At 33.9% G+C, this 18,074-nt stretch overlaps 1 protein-coding gene across 1 annotated transcript in view; it reads left to right on the top strand.

The window, feature by feature from the left end:
• HFM1 (helicase for meiosis 1) overlaps nucleotides 1–14,845 on the top strand; it is a 32,522-nt gene extending 17,677 nt beyond the window's left edge. The window contains 21 exon segments of the mRNA XM_030953473.1: nucleotides 987–1,067; nucleotides 1,693–1,784; nucleotides 2,583–2,689; nucleotides 2,778–2,825; nucleotides 3,019–3,116; nucleotides 3,202–3,333; nucleotides 6,199–6,284; nucleotides 7,186–7,269; nucleotides 8,272–8,429; nucleotides 9,117–9,220; nucleotides 10,695–10,850; nucleotides 11,099–11,194; nucleotides 11,608–11,726; nucleotides 12,559–12,641; nucleotides 12,735–12,844; nucleotides 12,925–12,965; nucleotides 12,967–13,048; nucleotides 13,479–13,569; nucleotides 13,824–13,929; nucleotides 14,295–14,452; nucleotides 14,701–14,845. Of these exon segments, the coding sequence (XP_030809333.1) occupies nucleotides 987–1,067; nucleotides 1,693–1,784; nucleotides 2,583–2,689; nucleotides 2,778–2,825; nucleotides 3,019–3,116; nucleotides 3,202–3,333; nucleotides 6,199–6,284; nucleotides 7,186–7,269; nucleotides 8,272–8,429; nucleotides 9,117–9,220; nucleotides 10,695–10,850; nucleotides 11,099–11,194; nucleotides 11,608–11,726; nucleotides 12,559–12,641; nucleotides 12,735–12,844; nucleotides 12,925–12,965; nucleotides 12,967–13,048; nucleotides 13,479–13,569; nucleotides 13,824–13,929; nucleotides 14,295–14,452; nucleotides 14,701–14,767 (2,099 nt within the window). The 3' untranslated portion in view covers nucleotides 14,768–14,845.
• The last annotated feature ends 3,229 nt before the right edge of the window (nucleotides 14,846–18,074 follow it).

The following is an 18,074-nucleotide window of genomic DNA, read 5'->3' as shown; positions in this document are numbered from 1 at the left end:
CATTGTGTAAGGGTTTCAAGGGCCTTCCGGAACACAGTGTGTTTGCTACCACTTGAAGTCCCCAAATGTGAGAGACATTGACTCTCACTTGCACACAGTGAAAAGAGGAGTACTTATCAGTAAGAAATTTTGCCTCTTTCAGTAGTTTTCTATATTTTTCTGTCTTTTACATCAGGAGTTTTCTATTCGTGCCATGTAGGTTGAAAGGAAAAGAGGGAATGAAGTGTGATACTACCTAAATAAGCCTTTATGGGAGAAGGGATGGTTTAAAATGTACAGATAGTGCTAGAAAAATTCAATTAATGCTTTTTTAGTGTGGCAGTTGTGATGTTAAAAACTAGCTCCTCTTCCTTGCAACATGAAATATTTTGTAGTAATGTATATAATGTTTTCATATATTTAATGTGTAAAGTGAATGATTGCTAGGGGAACTATCTCTTTGAGTGCTGTTCTGACTTTCAAATTCTGAATGTTGCCTTGGTCTTGAAAAAGAGAGAACAAAAGCACTTTGGTCATTCTTATGCAGATACCTGACGCAACAGGTTTAGTGAAATAAATACAAATGCACCTGATACAGCATGAAAATTTCTAATGAAGGATTCATGAATACTTGTGGGTATTTGAAATTTGAATTGTTTCAGTGTTAACTCTGTAGCAAAAGTCTTTTGTAAACTGCTTGTGGGTTCTCTGTTCTGTCATTCAAAATTGAATATGGCAACCTACATTCCAGCATCTAGTTTCTTTTCCTTTGCAACTTTTGCCTTACTGAAAAAGAGTTGTGGCTTGTCCTTATCAATTGTCTTTCAGTGAGTTTTCCCAGAGAAAAGTTAACCACCAACTTTAACAGGAGGATTCCCAAACCTTTACTTGTGTTCAGTGGAATTACTTGGGTATGCATTCATAGCATTTGATGATGATGTTTGTGGTTTGTACATGGATAAGGTATTTTTAGTGCATGCATAAAATATTTTTCAAATTTTTGACAGAACTGTGTCTGAAGAACTTAAATGATTTATCAGCTTTTGATTTGATCAGGATGGATGAAGCAAATAATTTCAAACCAACCGGTAATACTTGTTTCAAATAAACCAATTTTCAGAAGTGATGTAGAAATAGTAGTGAACTATGAAGGGTCTCAGCTACCCTTGTGACCCATTAATAAGAGTACATAAATGTAGTAGAGAGTAAAATCTGAGGGACTTTTTGAGTAGAATATTTGGACAAATTTCTTGACCAAGTCATGGATATTCATTCTCTTAATCTTGTTTCATGAGTAGATCTTCTCTTGTTGCTGAAAATTTGTTGCAGATTAGAAGATTGCAGAACACTGTGACGGGATAATTGGTTGTGGCACAGTGCAAGGAAGGACAGGTTTTATCAATACCTGCTCTTTAGAGTCCTCTGCTAGAGGTGTTTGGCTTCTTAGCAACCACAGTTCACTGCCTGGTGTGTTAGTGGGAGTTAATCTCCATTGGAGAGAATTGCCACTGGCACATTGTTCTTTCTGCCACTCTGTGATCGGGTCAGTCATGTCCATCACACAGCTGGGGACAATAATGTACTGAGTAGTGGGGCTAAATCTCACAGAGGCCTGTAATAAGAAAATTAATTTAATTTTGTGGCTTAAAAAACTCTAAGACACAAAATATACTTGACATGCTTATTTTTTTAAGGTATATTCTTCTTTTACAGAGACTGGAAGATTAATGGCGTGGTATTACATTGCATTTGATACAGTGAAGCAGTTTTTCACAATTAAGGGAACTGAGACACTAAATGAATTGGTAATTTGAGGGTTTTTTTTAAATTACATGTGCTCAATTGTTTTTAAACAGTCTGAGAAAAGAAGCATAAGCTGTTATTTATTTCAAAGAGCTCAGGCTTTGTTTGTATAAAGTTTTAGAGAATACATCTAATTAAATTCTATATGGAGTATTTTTGAGAGTTTGAGATCTTTTGATGTCCAACTCTTTCACTAACCTTGCTTATGAAGATGCAAAGTTGCTGAAACTGTTCTCTTTATTTATTAAAAGCCTTAATGTTTTCTGCTTTAGTAGGTTTTATTTGTTCAAAAAACAGCCGCATCAAGAGCAGGTTTTACTTTTAAGGGAATTGTCTCTCTGTTTTAAGCAGCTTTCCTCTTTCAGCTAACAAGTTGTTATCTGAAGCACAAGATATCTTGTTTTCAAGCAAATACTATGGTAAAACAGATTTGCTGGGAAAAAAATAGAACACTACTATCTTTGTTGTTAAAGTGTGAAGAAAGCAAGGTAAAATACATAACAGAAAAAGTTGTTTGTATTTGCCTTGTAGAAAGTGTTAGCAATGTGTGTGGTTGATTTTAAATAACTCAACTGAAATAGTAATCTAAAAGCTGAAAAAAAAATTTTCCCCTTTCATTACTAGCCTTTTTAGGAAGAGAAAAGAAAGTTGATCAGTATTAAAAACAACTGATGGATTGTGGTCTTCATGGTTATACCGTTGAGACAATAATTTTCTTAAGTGTCCTTTAAAGAAAATTAGAATAAGTGATAGAAAAAATGGCAAATTAAAACAATTACTAAAAACTTTAATTATTACAGATTACAATGATCTCCAGCTGCACAGAATTTGTGGATGTGAAGTTAAGAACAAATGAAAAGAAAATATTGAACACTTTGAATAAAGACAAAGACAGAATAACTATCAGGTATTTAAAAAGTACATTGAAAATTGAAAGTACCTTTTTAACAATAAATAAAATTAATTGTAGAAAATATGTATGTTTTCATGCATAGGTTTCCAATGGAGGGGAAGATAAAAACCAGAGAAATGAAAGTAAACTGGTAAATATTATATTGCCTTTTTATTTTTTTACTGAAAAACTGCCATTTTATGGCTGTTGAAGTCCCTGCTAAATTTTTTGTCATTTTGCATAGGACCAGATCTTGTATTTTGTTTTTTCTATTCTGAATTTCCTTTTTTTCCCATTAAAAACTTTGATGTTGTTCTTTGTTTACAAACCCATTCTTTTTCCAGTCTCATTCAGGCTCAGCTGGGATGTATTCCTATTCAAGACTTTACTTTGACACAAGATACTGGCAGAATATTTAGAAATGGCTTGAGAGTTACTAGATGTATGGTAAAATTTAATTTTTTTTGGTACATATCCTAATAAGCTACATTTCAGTTTATTAACATAAGTCAATCTTCTTTTTACAGGGCTATCTGACATTCTGGCATCATCTAAGAACAACTTCTCTGCTTTATTAAACTCTTTGATTTTAGCAAAGTGTTTCAGGTGCAGACTTTGGGAAAATTCACTTCATGTGTCTAAACAATTGGAAAAAATTGGTAGGTACTAGTTACAAATTATAAAAGTGTAATCTTGACGAAGAATCACAACTCATAATTAGCCTGCTGATTTCTGTGGTATCTATGTACATAATTGAATTAGTCTGCTAATGACTTATTTGCCACAATTGAGTACCACAGTTGTCAGAAGAATCTGCCATAACAAAAGCAAGCTCTTTAGTAATTTTCTTAAGGCTTTCAAAGTATTTCAGAATTGTTCTAATTCTTTAATATTCCTCTCAGTATCCCAGGCATATTCCACATTGATGTGATTGTGTGTCCCTGACTAGGCTATGCCTTCCTTTCCAGGCAGCTGTTGCTGTAGGTCCTCTTACTTGTATGCATTAAAACCTTTTAATTCACATTGACAAGGGTAGGAATCGTGAAATATAAATCAATTTGTTATGCATGAGGTTCTTATACACATGATGATCAAAAGTTTCTAATGATCTTCCTTTCACTGTATCCTGTTATTGAATGAACTTCTGGCTGGAAGTACAGGCTTTTCATAATTATTTGAAAAGGAGTTCAGAAATTTTTGAGTCTTCTGTTTTATAAAAATGTAGTCAGACTTGTTTGAGGTAGTAATGTATCTTCCTGCTTTGATGTCTGGTCTTATCATACTTCATGCTTTCAAAATTCACTGCAGCATTCTCTGTATTTCTTTAGAGACACATCAGCTCTGCACGGAACAGTGTAGTACAGAGATCTGCAAATTAGAGAATGGCTAAACCCAGAGGTCCATCGGGTCCAGTACCTTACAGGCTTTGCTGCTCAAGGGCAGAGGCTGTAATGCTTCATTCATGTGGATTCAAAGCAAGGGCAGGGCTTGTTAGCCTGTGCAGAGCACAGTGCACAGTGCTGGGAACACATTTCCACTACCCCACACCTGTGGCAATGTTGACTCAATCATCTGAGGAATCTGCCTCATGTTCAGCATTTCTGTGGAGTTAGGATGAGTGGGATAAATATGGCACTTGCAGTGTAGACAAATCCTTCCCTGTACACTATATTCACTAGAATAAAGTCATGTTTAGTTTTTTAATAAGAGGTGTATATACAAACATCTCTGTCCAATTTTCCTTTTTTTGGGTACTTTTTTCTTATGCTGTCATAGCTCTTGCAGCATATGTTACAAAGAACTGCTAACTTCCAAAGTGTCATGTGTTCCCCTCACAAGCTTCTTTTGAACATTCTTCTGACAGTTCACTCTTTTCCTGAATCAAACACTGAATTGATGCCTGTAGTATGATGTGATTTTTTAACCTCTGCCTATGGCTGCTAATCTTCTTCTGTTTCTTTCTGAAGTTAAATGAATTAAGTTCCTAGAAATTTGCTTATACCATGTAACATATTCAGAGATCCTTAATTTTTATACTCTTACCTCAGTGTGCTGTTTTTGAACCTTAAAAATGCCTTATTAGGCAGTATTTCCATTATAAGAGTGGCAGTTCTTTGACTGACACTTGGCCTTACTGAGACTGATATTTCAGTTGAATTCTTACTGCATTTCTCCAGCTCCTGTCCAATAATGATGCTCCCTCTTGTTACTGAATGGTAGGTTTGGTTTCTGTTTCCTTGTTCTGACAGACAGGATAATGATCAGCTGTCATACAGGATTGCTGACGTTTACTACTTGTTCGATTTTATTTCCACTCCCATTTATTCTTTTTGCTCAGAAGTATAGATGAAAATAAAAAGTCTTATTTATATCTGGTATTTTCTTCACTGGCAGAAATCCTTCTACCATTTTAGGAATTAGGATAAAAGAGTTAATCTTCAGCTTCAGTCATAAAGAAACAGGGCAGCAGCTCTAGCAGAAGTAATATGTGAGAATTCTCAGTATTCAGACTGCAGAGCTTCTGCAAAGGAGCAGGAAGATGGTAAAAGATGTTTTCCCCAAGTCAGACCCAAAAGATGTTCAAATACACATAAAAAGAAAAAAGGTCTTCTGTTTCTCTAAATTATTAAATTCTTGAGTTAAGTATTTTCTTATAAGATTACAGTAATGTCTTCCAAGAAGCAATCTAAAAGTATATAATGAGTTTTCCCACTTAATTTTCAGATTTCTTAGCCTTGTTCTTTAGCAGAGCTCTTTAGCAGAATGTGTATACAAGTTCTTTAGCAGAACTGTGTGAGAAGGATCCAAATACTCATTCTAAGTATTTGGTACTATTTTTTTTACCTACAATCATTGCAGTTGTTATAATAGGCTGTAATGCCAGGTCAGTTAAAAGCACTTTCATATGCTGTGCTAAGTCTAAACCTCACTGGAAATACTGTGAATCACAAAGAGAAATAAAAGCGTACGTGGAATTCTCTGCTTTTGTGACTTACATGTAGTGGGAAAGTGTTTTGCTAAAGATGGAATGACTCATAGAAGATTATAATAAATACTTATTTTTCAGTGAATTTCATTATTAACTTGCTCAAAAACATCGAGGTCTTTGTGAATTTAACATAATTAAATAATTTCTTGAATAGGGAAAACATTCTGAGACAAAGAATACTGCGTGGCATGCTTTTTTATCATATATATACAGAACACATTTCTTTACTCCTGCAGAAAGTGATTTAAAATCTGTTTTACTGTAGAAAATGGAGAAGTTGTCATCATTGAAATATTGCATATTTTTATGTTTGGTTTGTATTGCGTTTCTTTTTTTCTTTACTAATTGAGAAATGAATTAATACTTAAATACTTAAATGAAAATAAGTTTAGTGATCTGCTGGGCAGAAAGCTGCATCATATGTAACAGAATTATTTATGCTTTGGGTTTACCTGCTGTAATGCAGTTGTTAGAATAATTTGAGTTTATTCATTGTCCTTTAACAGCATAAAACTTGTATACATGTTTTTCACAGGTGTGTCATTGTCAAATGCTATGGTAAATGCTGGGCTGACGTCATTTAAAAAAATTGAAGACATAAATGCAAGAGAGCTTGAATTGGTAACTTAATTATTTTGTACATAGATATGATAGGGAAAATACTGAGGATTAATACTGTTAGCAGTAAAAGCAGTATAGTTAATATATATTTGCTATATGATCATTGTAAAATTTAGATATTTAGGTGATTTATTCATTTTAACAAGTAGAATTTTAAAAAAACTATGTAGCTACTGCTGGTTTTCCTTGAAAATGTGTGCGATGTTTTTTGTTGCAAATTTAATGTGAATTATGATTTCACTGATTGGCTGGCTGTGGAAAGCAGATGCTTAAATGTGTAGAATTTCATCATTAACATGGTTTGTAACAAAGAACAATATGCACTTCTCTATTAGGAGTGTTGGAAAAATATAAAAGGGAATATGTATTTACAGTTTCTCTTAGGGTATCTTAATTATGAAAATCCCAAATTTCCATTATTGCAAGTTCAAGATAGGAGTAGAATAAGAATCTTCTAAGTCATCTACAAAGCACTTCCTGTTTTAGGGAAGGTGTTACCCTAGGACTGCTTCTTTGGCTTTTGGCTTCTTTTCTGTGGAAGCTGGTTTTCCAGCACTCTGGAAGATATAACAGACTTCTAAATCTTACTTGAGTTTTTCTGTTTTGACTTTGGAAATTTGATTTATCATTTCTGGCTCCTTTTGTGTTTTTTCTTGTCATTTGTTCTGTTTTAGTTCAAGCTTGTGCAGCATAGAAGAGTCATCTCATATAAAACCTGAGTAGTCATTGATAGGTGATTGGTTGTTAACTGAACTGAAGCAGTAGCAACATGTAAAAGTGTTGGAATTTCCTTTTGCTATTCTGGGCATCACTGACAGTAGAGAACCAAGAGTGAAAGGGGCTTTTGTTGCTAACATAATTACTCAGGTGACTCTGATTCCTTGGATTTACATCTTTGCAGATTTTAAACAGACATCCCCCTTTTGGAAACCAGATAAAAGAGTCTGTTTTGCACCTTCCAAAATATGAACTTGAAATTGAACAGGTACATTCTTTCTTACTTATTTTATGTTTTTATGCTGGTATTATGAAAAACCAACTGCTGACTAAAGTAGTTCTGAGTCTTCACAGATAGAAGATCACACAATATTGTGACCTTCTTCCAGTTTAGCAAGTAGAATGAAACTCTTAAATCTCAAAGGAGAGCCTTGGAACAGACATTCCCCATAATATATTGGCCTCTCTTGCTGATAGCATTTTATTTTACAGATGTATACCAGTATACTCACATTCTAGCATTTTATGTCAGTCTGAGAGGTCTCTGCTATCTTGAATTTAAACAAACCCTAGAGACAGTAAAACATTGAAATACAGCTTACTGAAATGGTATTAATGCATGTTTATTTTCTACAGCACACTTAGGAATATAGAGAAACAGTAAGTTAGTACATTAACCTAGCTGGTGCCCTTTCAAAGAAAGGGTATGATTCTATGTGTAATCAAGAGCTTTGAGGTTCTGATATGCATTTTGTCTTTATATGGATCACAAAGACACTCTAGCTTTCTAAAATGCAAAATCTGAAAAGTGACCTTAAAGTTGGTAGAAATGAAGACATATTTAAAGTTAAAACTCAAAAGATGTGTGAAATTCTATTGGTATAACAATCAGTTCTAGTTTACTTTTCATTTGACATAATACCAGATGAGTAGCTCAGTTTTCACAATGAAGATTTAACCATTATAAATATCTTCTAGAGGAATGTTGGGATGCCAAAATATAACTTCTATTATAACGAGTCTTATTCTTGCATATTTCTCTTTGCATTTGTGCTTGATTCTCAGTAATGAATCAAACTTAGGGTATTCAGCTTATGACCAAGTTAGTACTGAAAATCAGTGTCTCAGAAGAACAAATAATATTGTACCACAAATTCAAATTGCTCGAGTTGAGTTTTTGTGCTTGTATCAACAGATAGAAATTTATGGAGGGGCATATATTTTCCTTTGCATATTTTAGCAGTTCTGTCTTCTGTATCATTTTCCCTAGCTTCCCAAATACAGTGACACGTTGGCAGAAATCTTAGTAACCATCAAATTAACAAACTATGAGCAGCTCCAGACAAAGAGAACAGCGCCAGACTTTCACTATGTTACATTGGTCATAGGAGATGCTGACAACCAAGTGATTATTAATCAGAAAATTATGTATGTATGATCAGGTTTTTTTGCCTCGCATAGTTTTATGGTGTTGGCTTTTCAACTGTTCTGTGACTTGCAGATTTTCAATATTTCCTACTGATGTCTAATAGTACAAAATTATTCTTTATCCTTCAGCATTTTCTAGTCACTGTTGTCATTTAAAATGCTACATAAGATTCAGAAACCCCCAAAACATGCCAGTGTGCTTGTCAGTGAAGAGAGCACGTGTAAATATCTGTTAAACATCAATGTCATATTATGGAAAAGTCATAATAATTTTCCCATAAATATAAAACAAGTAAAATACCTTTTAAAATTATAGATAAACCAGTTGTTACTTACTCCTGTTAGCTGTATTTCTTTAATTATATTTTAGAAATATTTTTTTCCTCAGAGATTTAAATTCTCCAGTTGGCTAAGAGATGCTTGGAGCAAATGGGAAAGGAGAAACAATCTTTTCCAGCTGCTTGACCTTCATGAAAATTCTGGCCAAAATCTGGCACTTTGGGCAAAATTGAAACTGATCTGCAGGATTCTGGCCATAAATCATACATTATTGAAGAGTTATTCTGAGGCCAATTATCAAGCAAAATGAAAAAACTAGAACCTAATACAGGCTCTTTCACTTGGTTACAGATACCATAGTATGCATACCATAGTATGTTGTCTAACAACTTTGCTGATGCATTACAGGGATTCTGTGCTCCTGAAAACTGGAAATTGGATGAAGAAAATTGAAGTTAGAAGAGCTGTTAAATCAGAAGACATTAGTATAAATTTAATTAGTTCTGATTATGGTAGGTTAAGGTATTCTTTGAATTAAAAACCAATATGCATAAGATTTTGGAACAAATTGCTAAAACACTTTCTATTAAGCCAAAGTATAATAAAGTGAGCTGGTATGAAAACAAACCTCTATAACATGTATTTTACTGCCTTGCATATTACCTCTCACAATTACTTACCTGTTTATTTAATTTACTACCACAATAAGGAACTGAGAAGCATCAAAACTGTTACTAGGAGACAGTATTTTGCTCTGTTGATACAGATTGGGATTCTCTTTTGTCCTTCTCCTTCAAGTGAATTAACTTTCAGCAGAGATAACCTATCAGCCTGACAGGTTATTTACGCTGAGCAGAGCTGTCTTTTTGAATGGTTAGGTTTTGCACTGTAGTAAAGAGGTGCTGGATGTGCTTCATCTCCATTTGGTAACAAGAAATTCCTACAGCTGAAAATGTTGTGCCTTACTATGTGCAGATTTAAACATGGGTCCCCTCAGGGTCAACTTCCTTACAATTGGAACTATAGCAGCAAAGGAGCACCTTATGACCTTGAAACACAAAACTTCGAGAAACAATTTAAAGATAAACTGGCTCCATTCAATTCTGTCATCATGCCCCACCAGTAAAGAAAAAGTGCTGTGTGTTAGGTTAACTGAAGTGTAGTTGATGCTTCCATGGTAAATATTGACATTGAGATTATTACAATAATCAAGCCTGGAATAATCTGTATTTCTACAGCTAGAGCTGTGGCTCTGGAAAAAAGTGTTTTCCAACCACACAGAAATGAAAATTTTCCTTTTATCTACATGTACAGTAGATAAAGTACTCAGTACTGAGTTCAGTAAAACTCAGCACAGCAGTTAATTTTTCTGAAACTGATAGCAGTGAAATTAGACTAAAACCAGGTCTTCCTAGTCTCTACTTATTTTTAAGCCTGTTCCTATTTCAGACTTCAAGGAAATCTCACATTTTTTAAAAGCCTGTCTGGTTTTCCAGCAAATTTTATTTCCCTAATAAAAGACAAAATTACTCTTTTTACAAAGGGTGTGTCTCAGTCTGTCATGAATATTGGCCTTCAGCTTGAGAAGCGTTATCAACATATTCATTTTCTGCTTTTGCCAGTACAGAGCTGCTGAAACTCCTGAACACAGACTGGAGTACAGTTTAAAAGTTAAAATTTTATCAACTGTGCAAAGCCATAGATAAATGTAGTTTTAACACAATACAAGAACATTTGGTTAAAGGAACTGATTTTGTTTTTCTTCTAGTAACAATGTCTTTAATTCTAAAAAATGTTTGGGGTTTTTAATCTCAATCCTAATGAATCTGGTCATACAAGAGTGTGCTCTAAGGGCAATTTTTTTTTAAAATTTCCATGATCTTTGAGTAACACTTACTTGCTTAAACACTTTAGAAAACTGAAGATAATTGTAGTGTAGAAACCATTTAAAGCAGTTTTAATATTTTTGTCTTTTTATTTTCCAAGTTGGCCTTGATATACAGCGAGCATATACAGCCTTCTACTTAACACCAAAACCAGAGGGACGTAAGGTGGTTACAAATCAAAAATTGAAAGCTGAATCTACACTTGATAAATGTTATGGCTCACCCCAAAGCTTGCCAGCAGCCAAAGTAGATACAGGTAAATGGTCAGATCACAGTATCTGGCTGATACTAAAGTCAACAGAAAATTGAATTTTTCTTTCACTAGGGAACTAGATCTTTATTCATCCCTGCTGTTTCTTTCTCAAAGGTAATAAAAACACAACTCTGCTGCTTCTACTTGTAAAGTACTACACTGCAATTCTTTGATGATTTTGAAAGTAAGAAAAATCATGGGTGTTTGGTATCCAATATTACTGTTTGAATTTCTGTATTATATTTATCTAGGAGGCAGATGTAAACAGGAGATTGCTTACAAGAAATATGGCAACAGAGAATGCAACCACCGCTGTAAAAATAAAGATGTGTGTGGGCATGACTGCTGTGAGTTTCATTAAATCTACTACTTCTGATACTTTCAGAGAAATGCAATTTAGAGCAGCTCCCATCATGCCAATGGCTATGTTAGCAGAAACAATACAAGCAAGAGAATGGGGCCTGAGTTGTTATGATGCAGTCATAAAACAGTTATAAGTAGCTTTGGCAGTAGCACTTTTATAGACACTACAATGATTAATAATACTTTTTGTACTTAGCATATGATCTTAAAAAATGTCAAACTTGTTATGCTTTTACATAAATACTGTGTTGGATCTTGTAGTTAGCATGCAAAATCTTTTAGAATCTTTTAACAGAAGATATTAAGCTTAGTGGCAAAGTTTTTCAAAGTAATTTGAAAACAATTAGGATTTATCCCTTATAACTAATCTAAAGATTATTTTACTTCATTTTCTCAGGTAAAACTGGAGTACCTCCAAAGTCACAGATGAATGGAGACACAAACTTTTCTTTGTACCTAGCTGATTTAAGGAGCAGGAACTCAGTTTCATCTATACCCCCAGTAAAACGTCTAAAGGTTCACTTGAATGCAGTCAGCCATTTCATAGGTTTATTTTAATCTGTTACATGTTTGTAGGCATTGTTTGCAGAGAGAATTTTATCACTAAATATGAACATTCAAGTTTGACTTTTCTGTGGGGAGTGCAAAAAGTAAGGAAGTAACAAGGTCCAGGAATCTTTGAGAGGTTCTGCTGTTCTTTGGGACATTTCCATTGGTCCACTTTTGTGCATGTCCTCTGTATTTTTTCTTTTATGGCATTTGATAGGTTGTGGTTGGTGAGGTTCAGAGGCATTGTTGGAAGGTACTGCACTGTGACTTGGTTTGGCAAAATATGACCTGAATGAAACAAATTGTGGTATTTATTAGTTATGCTACTAAGAGTCTTTTTTTCATTGGCAAGTAGATCCACTTGTTTTTTAGAAAACTATCCCTGGTATCTTGGTTTTAAACTTCTGAAACATTTCATGGCTTGCACTTTATTCCTCTGAATGTAGTGGTAAACTAGGTCTTTCTGTAGCAAGAATGACATTTGAGGTATTGGAGAGTTTTATTTCTACCTCACAGTTTTGTTTGCTTGTTTGTTTGCAGTAGAGGATTATTTAGCCTACAGCTAACACAGATGAGAGTCAACCAGTCTGGCTTTGCCAGGGTGCTTGCATACCTTCACCAGAAGCACATAATTCAAACCTTTTTAACTGAGTGCATTAGATACACAGACATCAGAAAGGTTTTATGACATTTAAATATTATGCTAACTTACAATATTAATGATGCCATCAAGCGTCTTAAAAATAATATTTCTTAGTATGTTTAGATCTTATAAGTTAAAATATTTTGCTTTCTTTAGATGCAGATGTTAAATCAAGCTGAAAATGTGGATCTCAAACAATTTGTTTTTACACCTAAGTCTTTACTGCCAGCCTTGCCAAGGTATTACTAAGAATTGTTTTGTGAATAAATTTATTTTGCAACTTTCTGCAGTTGTTTTGCAGACATGTCACTGATTTAATTTTTTTTAAATAGGTCTAGCAATAAACTGTCATCTTTATCACCTTCAGTGGACCAGGCAGATAATATTAATACCTTAGAAGTATCTCAGAAACAACTGCAATCCTGGAGTTGTGGAAAGAGTAGTAAGTTATTGCTAATGTTTAAAATTGCAGTGTTCACTGTTTTGATGTTTAAATTAATGCTTCATATTTTTCTGCCACAGATAAAAGCAGATACTGTTTTTCAGATGCTTTGAATGTGGACCTTTGAACTGAGAGATGATATTTGGGATGATATTGATGATGAAAAGTTGGTATTTGCCAGTAATTTTGTCAGTAAAGAATTAGGTAAGGTTATTTCAACAAACTTTTTTCTTTCCTGCAAATTATTCTACAGGCTATTATGTGACAATAAATTATTATAGTGTACAATGAATAGATCCACCTGAAATTTTTGGTTAATTCACTAGACTGACAGATTTATTATTCTGCCTTGAATGTCACATATATTGTGACAAATCCAGTACAGAAGGGAGAGTTGAAAAACTCACAATTAAAATTTTTTTGGCCTGCAACTGCATATTTGTTGTTTCATAATGTATACTGACTGTGTATCTCTGCTTATCTTTATACTAGCCCAAAACCCAAACATGAAATATTTCAAGTGTTAAGACACTTTCATAATTTTCAAAGTATTATTTATCATAACATGAGAAATATTTAGAAGGGGTTGTGGCTGCTTCTCAACCCTCTTTTTAAAGCTTTCATTCTTTCACAGAACATGGAAATATCTGCCTTCGAAGTCCAGATGAATATCAACCCCTGTGCCAGTATACATCAAGCAAAGCCGCAAGTAACATTTCAAAAGGGTAGGACTTGCATAATTTACTACTGTTTTATTCAGTTTAAAATACTGTATGTATTTCACAAGTATCTGTGTAATTAAATATATAGAAGGTTGTTCACTCATAAAAGTGAGTAAAATTTCAATGTTTAAAAGGTATGAATTGTTGCATTATTTTATTTAAGTGTGCAGAGAAATAAGTAGAAAAACCTGAATTGAACAGCAAATAATTTTTCCCTTCTGTAAAAATACTGAAATTATTCAACTTGGTATTTTCAGTTCATGCACAGTACAAGATGAGTCCAGTATTCACAACTCAGATGTTTCTGTGGTCAATAGCACATCAAAAGTGAATTTATCTGTACAGAATAGAAATATAACTTTGGTGAGTAAAAATATATTGACAACAGAATTTTCTATCATTTGAGTACTTGTTGTGTAAATATATCTGCCATATCTGACTTATTAATCAATTAGGATATCATGAATTTCAAATTGTCCAAATCATTCTTTGTTCAGTGGGATATTCCTTATACAAAGAAATAGGATATGAATTTACTTTATATAGTATGATCTAAAAACTATTTATTCAATTTGATCATTTTTCTGTCCAGTATATAGTTAGATTCATCACATGCTTGGTCCTTGTCAAACACCATAATATCAATTAAATACCAGTGCTACATTCTACAACAATCTGGGAGTTTCTGTTGGTTTAACCATATATACTTTTAAACTTTTGTGTTGCAGTTCAGTTTTCAAGAAAAAACACATTCAAATCCTTCTCAAGAGCAAAAAAACGTACAGTGTTCTTCCATCCCAGAAATAATCTCAGACTCTTCTAAATTCACTAGGAAAGAAGATTTTTTTATTTTCACAAAAGAGCAGGAGAAAGAAGTAGATCCAAGGTAAGAAAAGCTTACATGTGTTTTTCTGTTTCTTCAGTGTTCCAGTGCTTAGCTCTACATGGAACACAGACTTTTGGGCAATGTGTTCGTTTCTAATATGCATTGCTAAAAAGTTTAGTTTTCACAATAATAGTAACAATTAATTTTTCTTAAGAGACATTACTTAAAATTATATTGCTTGTCTTGGTTTCTCTTGACTCTGTGTAGTTCCTGATAGCTAATTTGTTTGTTTGCTTAATCTTCTTTAGATTTCTTCTTGATGATGAAACCAATGATGTCAAGCCCTTTCTTGGAATATTTGATGGTATTTTGTAAAACATGTAAACAAAATACATTGTAAGTGTTGGGGAAAGAACTTACAGTCATTTTTACAGTGAAGGCTTCAGTCAAGAGAGTTTGATTTCTGTTGTATACCTGTTTATTAATAGCTGGATTGCTGCATAGAGTATCTACTAAATTAGACACCAGTTTTGTTGTAGAATTAATAGAACATAAGAAACAATATCTTGTTTTACAAGTATTAAAGTATTCTTGTTGACCTTGCTGTTTTCAGGATTATAAAGAAAAATATTGAAATGTGTCAAAGGAGAATAGTTCATAATTTGAGGGTACTTTAATAGATAACAGAAAATCCCGTTAGAGAAAGTAAAGGATTAAGTGTTTACAGTAACATGTCCTGCTTCTCAAGTAATCTTTAAGTGAATGAAAGACTCTTTCCTTGGAAATTTTGTAATATTTTTCATGTTTTTCTTTCAGCTTCTCTAAAGTTGAATTTTCCATAGTGCTGTAAAATAATTAGATTTATAAACAGAAGTAATAGGATGATAGATTATCCTAGATTCTAGATATTCCTTTTGACAGTGCTATGTGTTAATAAAAAAAGTGCAACTTAAGCAGATATGTTTCCAGATTTTCAGCAAACCAGTTGTTAAATGTCTGTAAAAGTACTCTAAAACTCTCTTGCCTGTTCAGTTTCCTACCCAAGGTGATAAAAGGGACATTCATGTGTCCTAATACAGATTTACGCACCAGGCATTGGATTTGGATATTTTCTTGTAGCTTTAGTGTTTGAATAGTAGACTTTGCAAGTTCAACAGTTAGTAGAATACATGATATTGCCTAAAATCCAAGAGAATGTTAAATTTTACTGTTAATTATTTAAAATGTGAGGAATTAAAATGTTACAATCACATGTGGAACATTAGCTGTCTGTTCTTTCAACATTGTTTGTGGTGCAACTAAATGCAGCCATGTTTTTCTCCACTACCAGGTTGTAATTTTCTCAGCTAATAACATTTTGCTTGACTCCAGTGCTTCCTTATGCTTTTGACTTAATATAACTCTTTCTCTGCATGAAAGAATGGCCTAATCTAAGCAGCCTCAATATGTTTTTGACTATGCAAATGCCAGCAGGCCCCAGTTTAACTCACTTTTCTACACCTCAAGTATTTTATTACATCTCAAAGCTATTAGTATGTCAGATCTATTTTTGTCAGATTTTTTAAATTAAGCTTCCAAGCTGATGTAAGTCAGAATTACTGTACTACTGCTACATTTAGCCCAGCAATCCTAGTCATGTACACATTCCAATTCTGTGTCAGGGTAAGATTTAAGAATGCAGATTTTATCTCCTGCACATCACCATCTTCTGATTTCCATGGGAAACAGGTGGCTCCTAGGCAGATACAGTGGTGTTTCTCAAAAGATGCTTCATATAAATGATCAGGAGACCAAAACCCCAGGTCACACCCCAGAAGGTAAGTGTTGACATAGCTATGGAGAGCTGTAATTGCCATTGTTTAACTGAATCCCATTAAGAGATAAACCTAATTCACCTGGACTCCCTGTCTGATCACTAGAAAGAGGCAGACACTGTCAGATGTTTTAGATTGTAAGTGGGCCGAATTGCTCTCTGGTGGAACTGTCCAAATTACCTGTGTTGAGAGTGACATGGAGAAGCTGGTGTGCTGTAATTTCACAGACAGGCTCACTGAATATTGCCTTGTTTGTGCATGTGAGACACTGAATTCCTTTATCCATGTAAGGATCTAACTTTCCTAAGGTGAATAAAAGGGCAAGAGATGGCTGTGCTTTGTTTCAGGTGGTGACCAAATGCTAAAAAAGACAAATTCAACAGGATATCATCAGACATTTTCACTAAGCTATTGACAATGAGTAAAATACAGACTAAAGTACATTAAAAAATTGTTAGAGTCTAAACTGATCCTTATTTTAATTCTACATAGAGTTGAAACATTAAATGAGTGGCTTGAGTTTCAATCAATGGGATTTGTGTTAGTAATTCTTTGGGGATACAGCAGGATGCCACAGACTTTAGTCTGGGGATGATTCTACCAAATTTACATTATGAAAAATACTGTTTTCTATAATGGAGTAGTGAAAGAAAATTCAATGTGATGAGAAGTCAGATTTTACTATCTTACTTGTGTGATTCCCCATAATAAAATACATGCTTATACCTGCTTTTAATTTAACTTCGACTTCCTTATATGCTTCCTTGTCCTATCACACATACTGATTTCAAAATATAAACTGAGGTCAACCATATCTGTGCCTGAAGAAAATGCAATATGCACTCAAAACCTATAATCTTCAAAAATAGTGGGAAAATAAGTATAGTGTTTAAACATGTTGCCAGATATCTTTGTGTATAAGGTAAGTTACAGCATACAGAATACTGCAAATGTATTATAACATAATTTTAATTGTGTGGTGCATGTCTTGAGCACATTTTAATTATATAGCTTTTATTCCTGTATTTGAAGATTTTAATGAGTTAAATATTACAGTAATTGTCAAAATAAGAACAGTTGCAACAAGTCGGACTCATGTTATTTGGGTGTATTTTTACTCAGATATACCTTCACAGAATAGTTATGTGATGTATAAAAGTTGGTGCTCTTAAAGGCAGTCAGAATAATGATAAAAAATGAACAGAAGTCACTGTATGAAACCAACATACACAAAATATTTGAAATTAGTCATTTTGCAGAGCACAAATGATACCATTCTAATGCATCCTTATGACAGTGTTGATGGTACCTCTTCTGAAAGAAAGGGTGTCTTGCATTAGCTCTTTATGTCACTTTGTCTGCATGTTATGTAGATGAGCAAAAGAGTCATATCATGTCAATTGTTTTACTGCCAGAATCTTTAATTATATCTCTAAAATGAGATCTGTGAATGCCTGGTTTTTTTCCAAGCTCCTTTGCTTAACAAGGAAATAGAAAAGAAAGTACTAATCAGGGTAAAATTCTCTTCCTGCAGAGGGCTAATAACACACTGAATTGTTGGAAGACTTCCATGAGAATTAACCGAGGCACATACAGTGCTTTCAGTGATTAATTTCAGCTTGACTGAAAACAATCAGATAGAAAAAGGGCAGGTGTTTTTTGGCTGCCACCGTTCAGTTGAGATAAACCTGGCTTAGCCATGCTTCTGTATTTGTTCTTGAAGTCTGTGTGACGTTAAATTGTATCAGTTTAAGCCTTCACTTTCTCCCAGAGTTGTAACACCTGGTCTCCATGTGCCCCTATGGGCGTTTCAGATGGAATGGGCTGGGATGAGGAGTGCCCCTCTGTAAGCGCTAGGGGCCCTTGGA

The sequence above is a fragment of the Camarhynchus parvulus genome, chromosome 8 (assembly GCF_901933205.1).
Source record: "Camarhynchus parvulus chromosome 8, STF_HiC, whole genome shotgun sequence".
In the NCBI taxonomy this organism is placed as follows: domain Eukaryota; kingdom Metazoa; phylum Chordata; class Aves; order Passeriformes; family Thraupidae; genus Camarhynchus; species Camarhynchus parvulus.
This window is presented reverse-complemented; position numbering and strand designations above follow the sequence as displayed.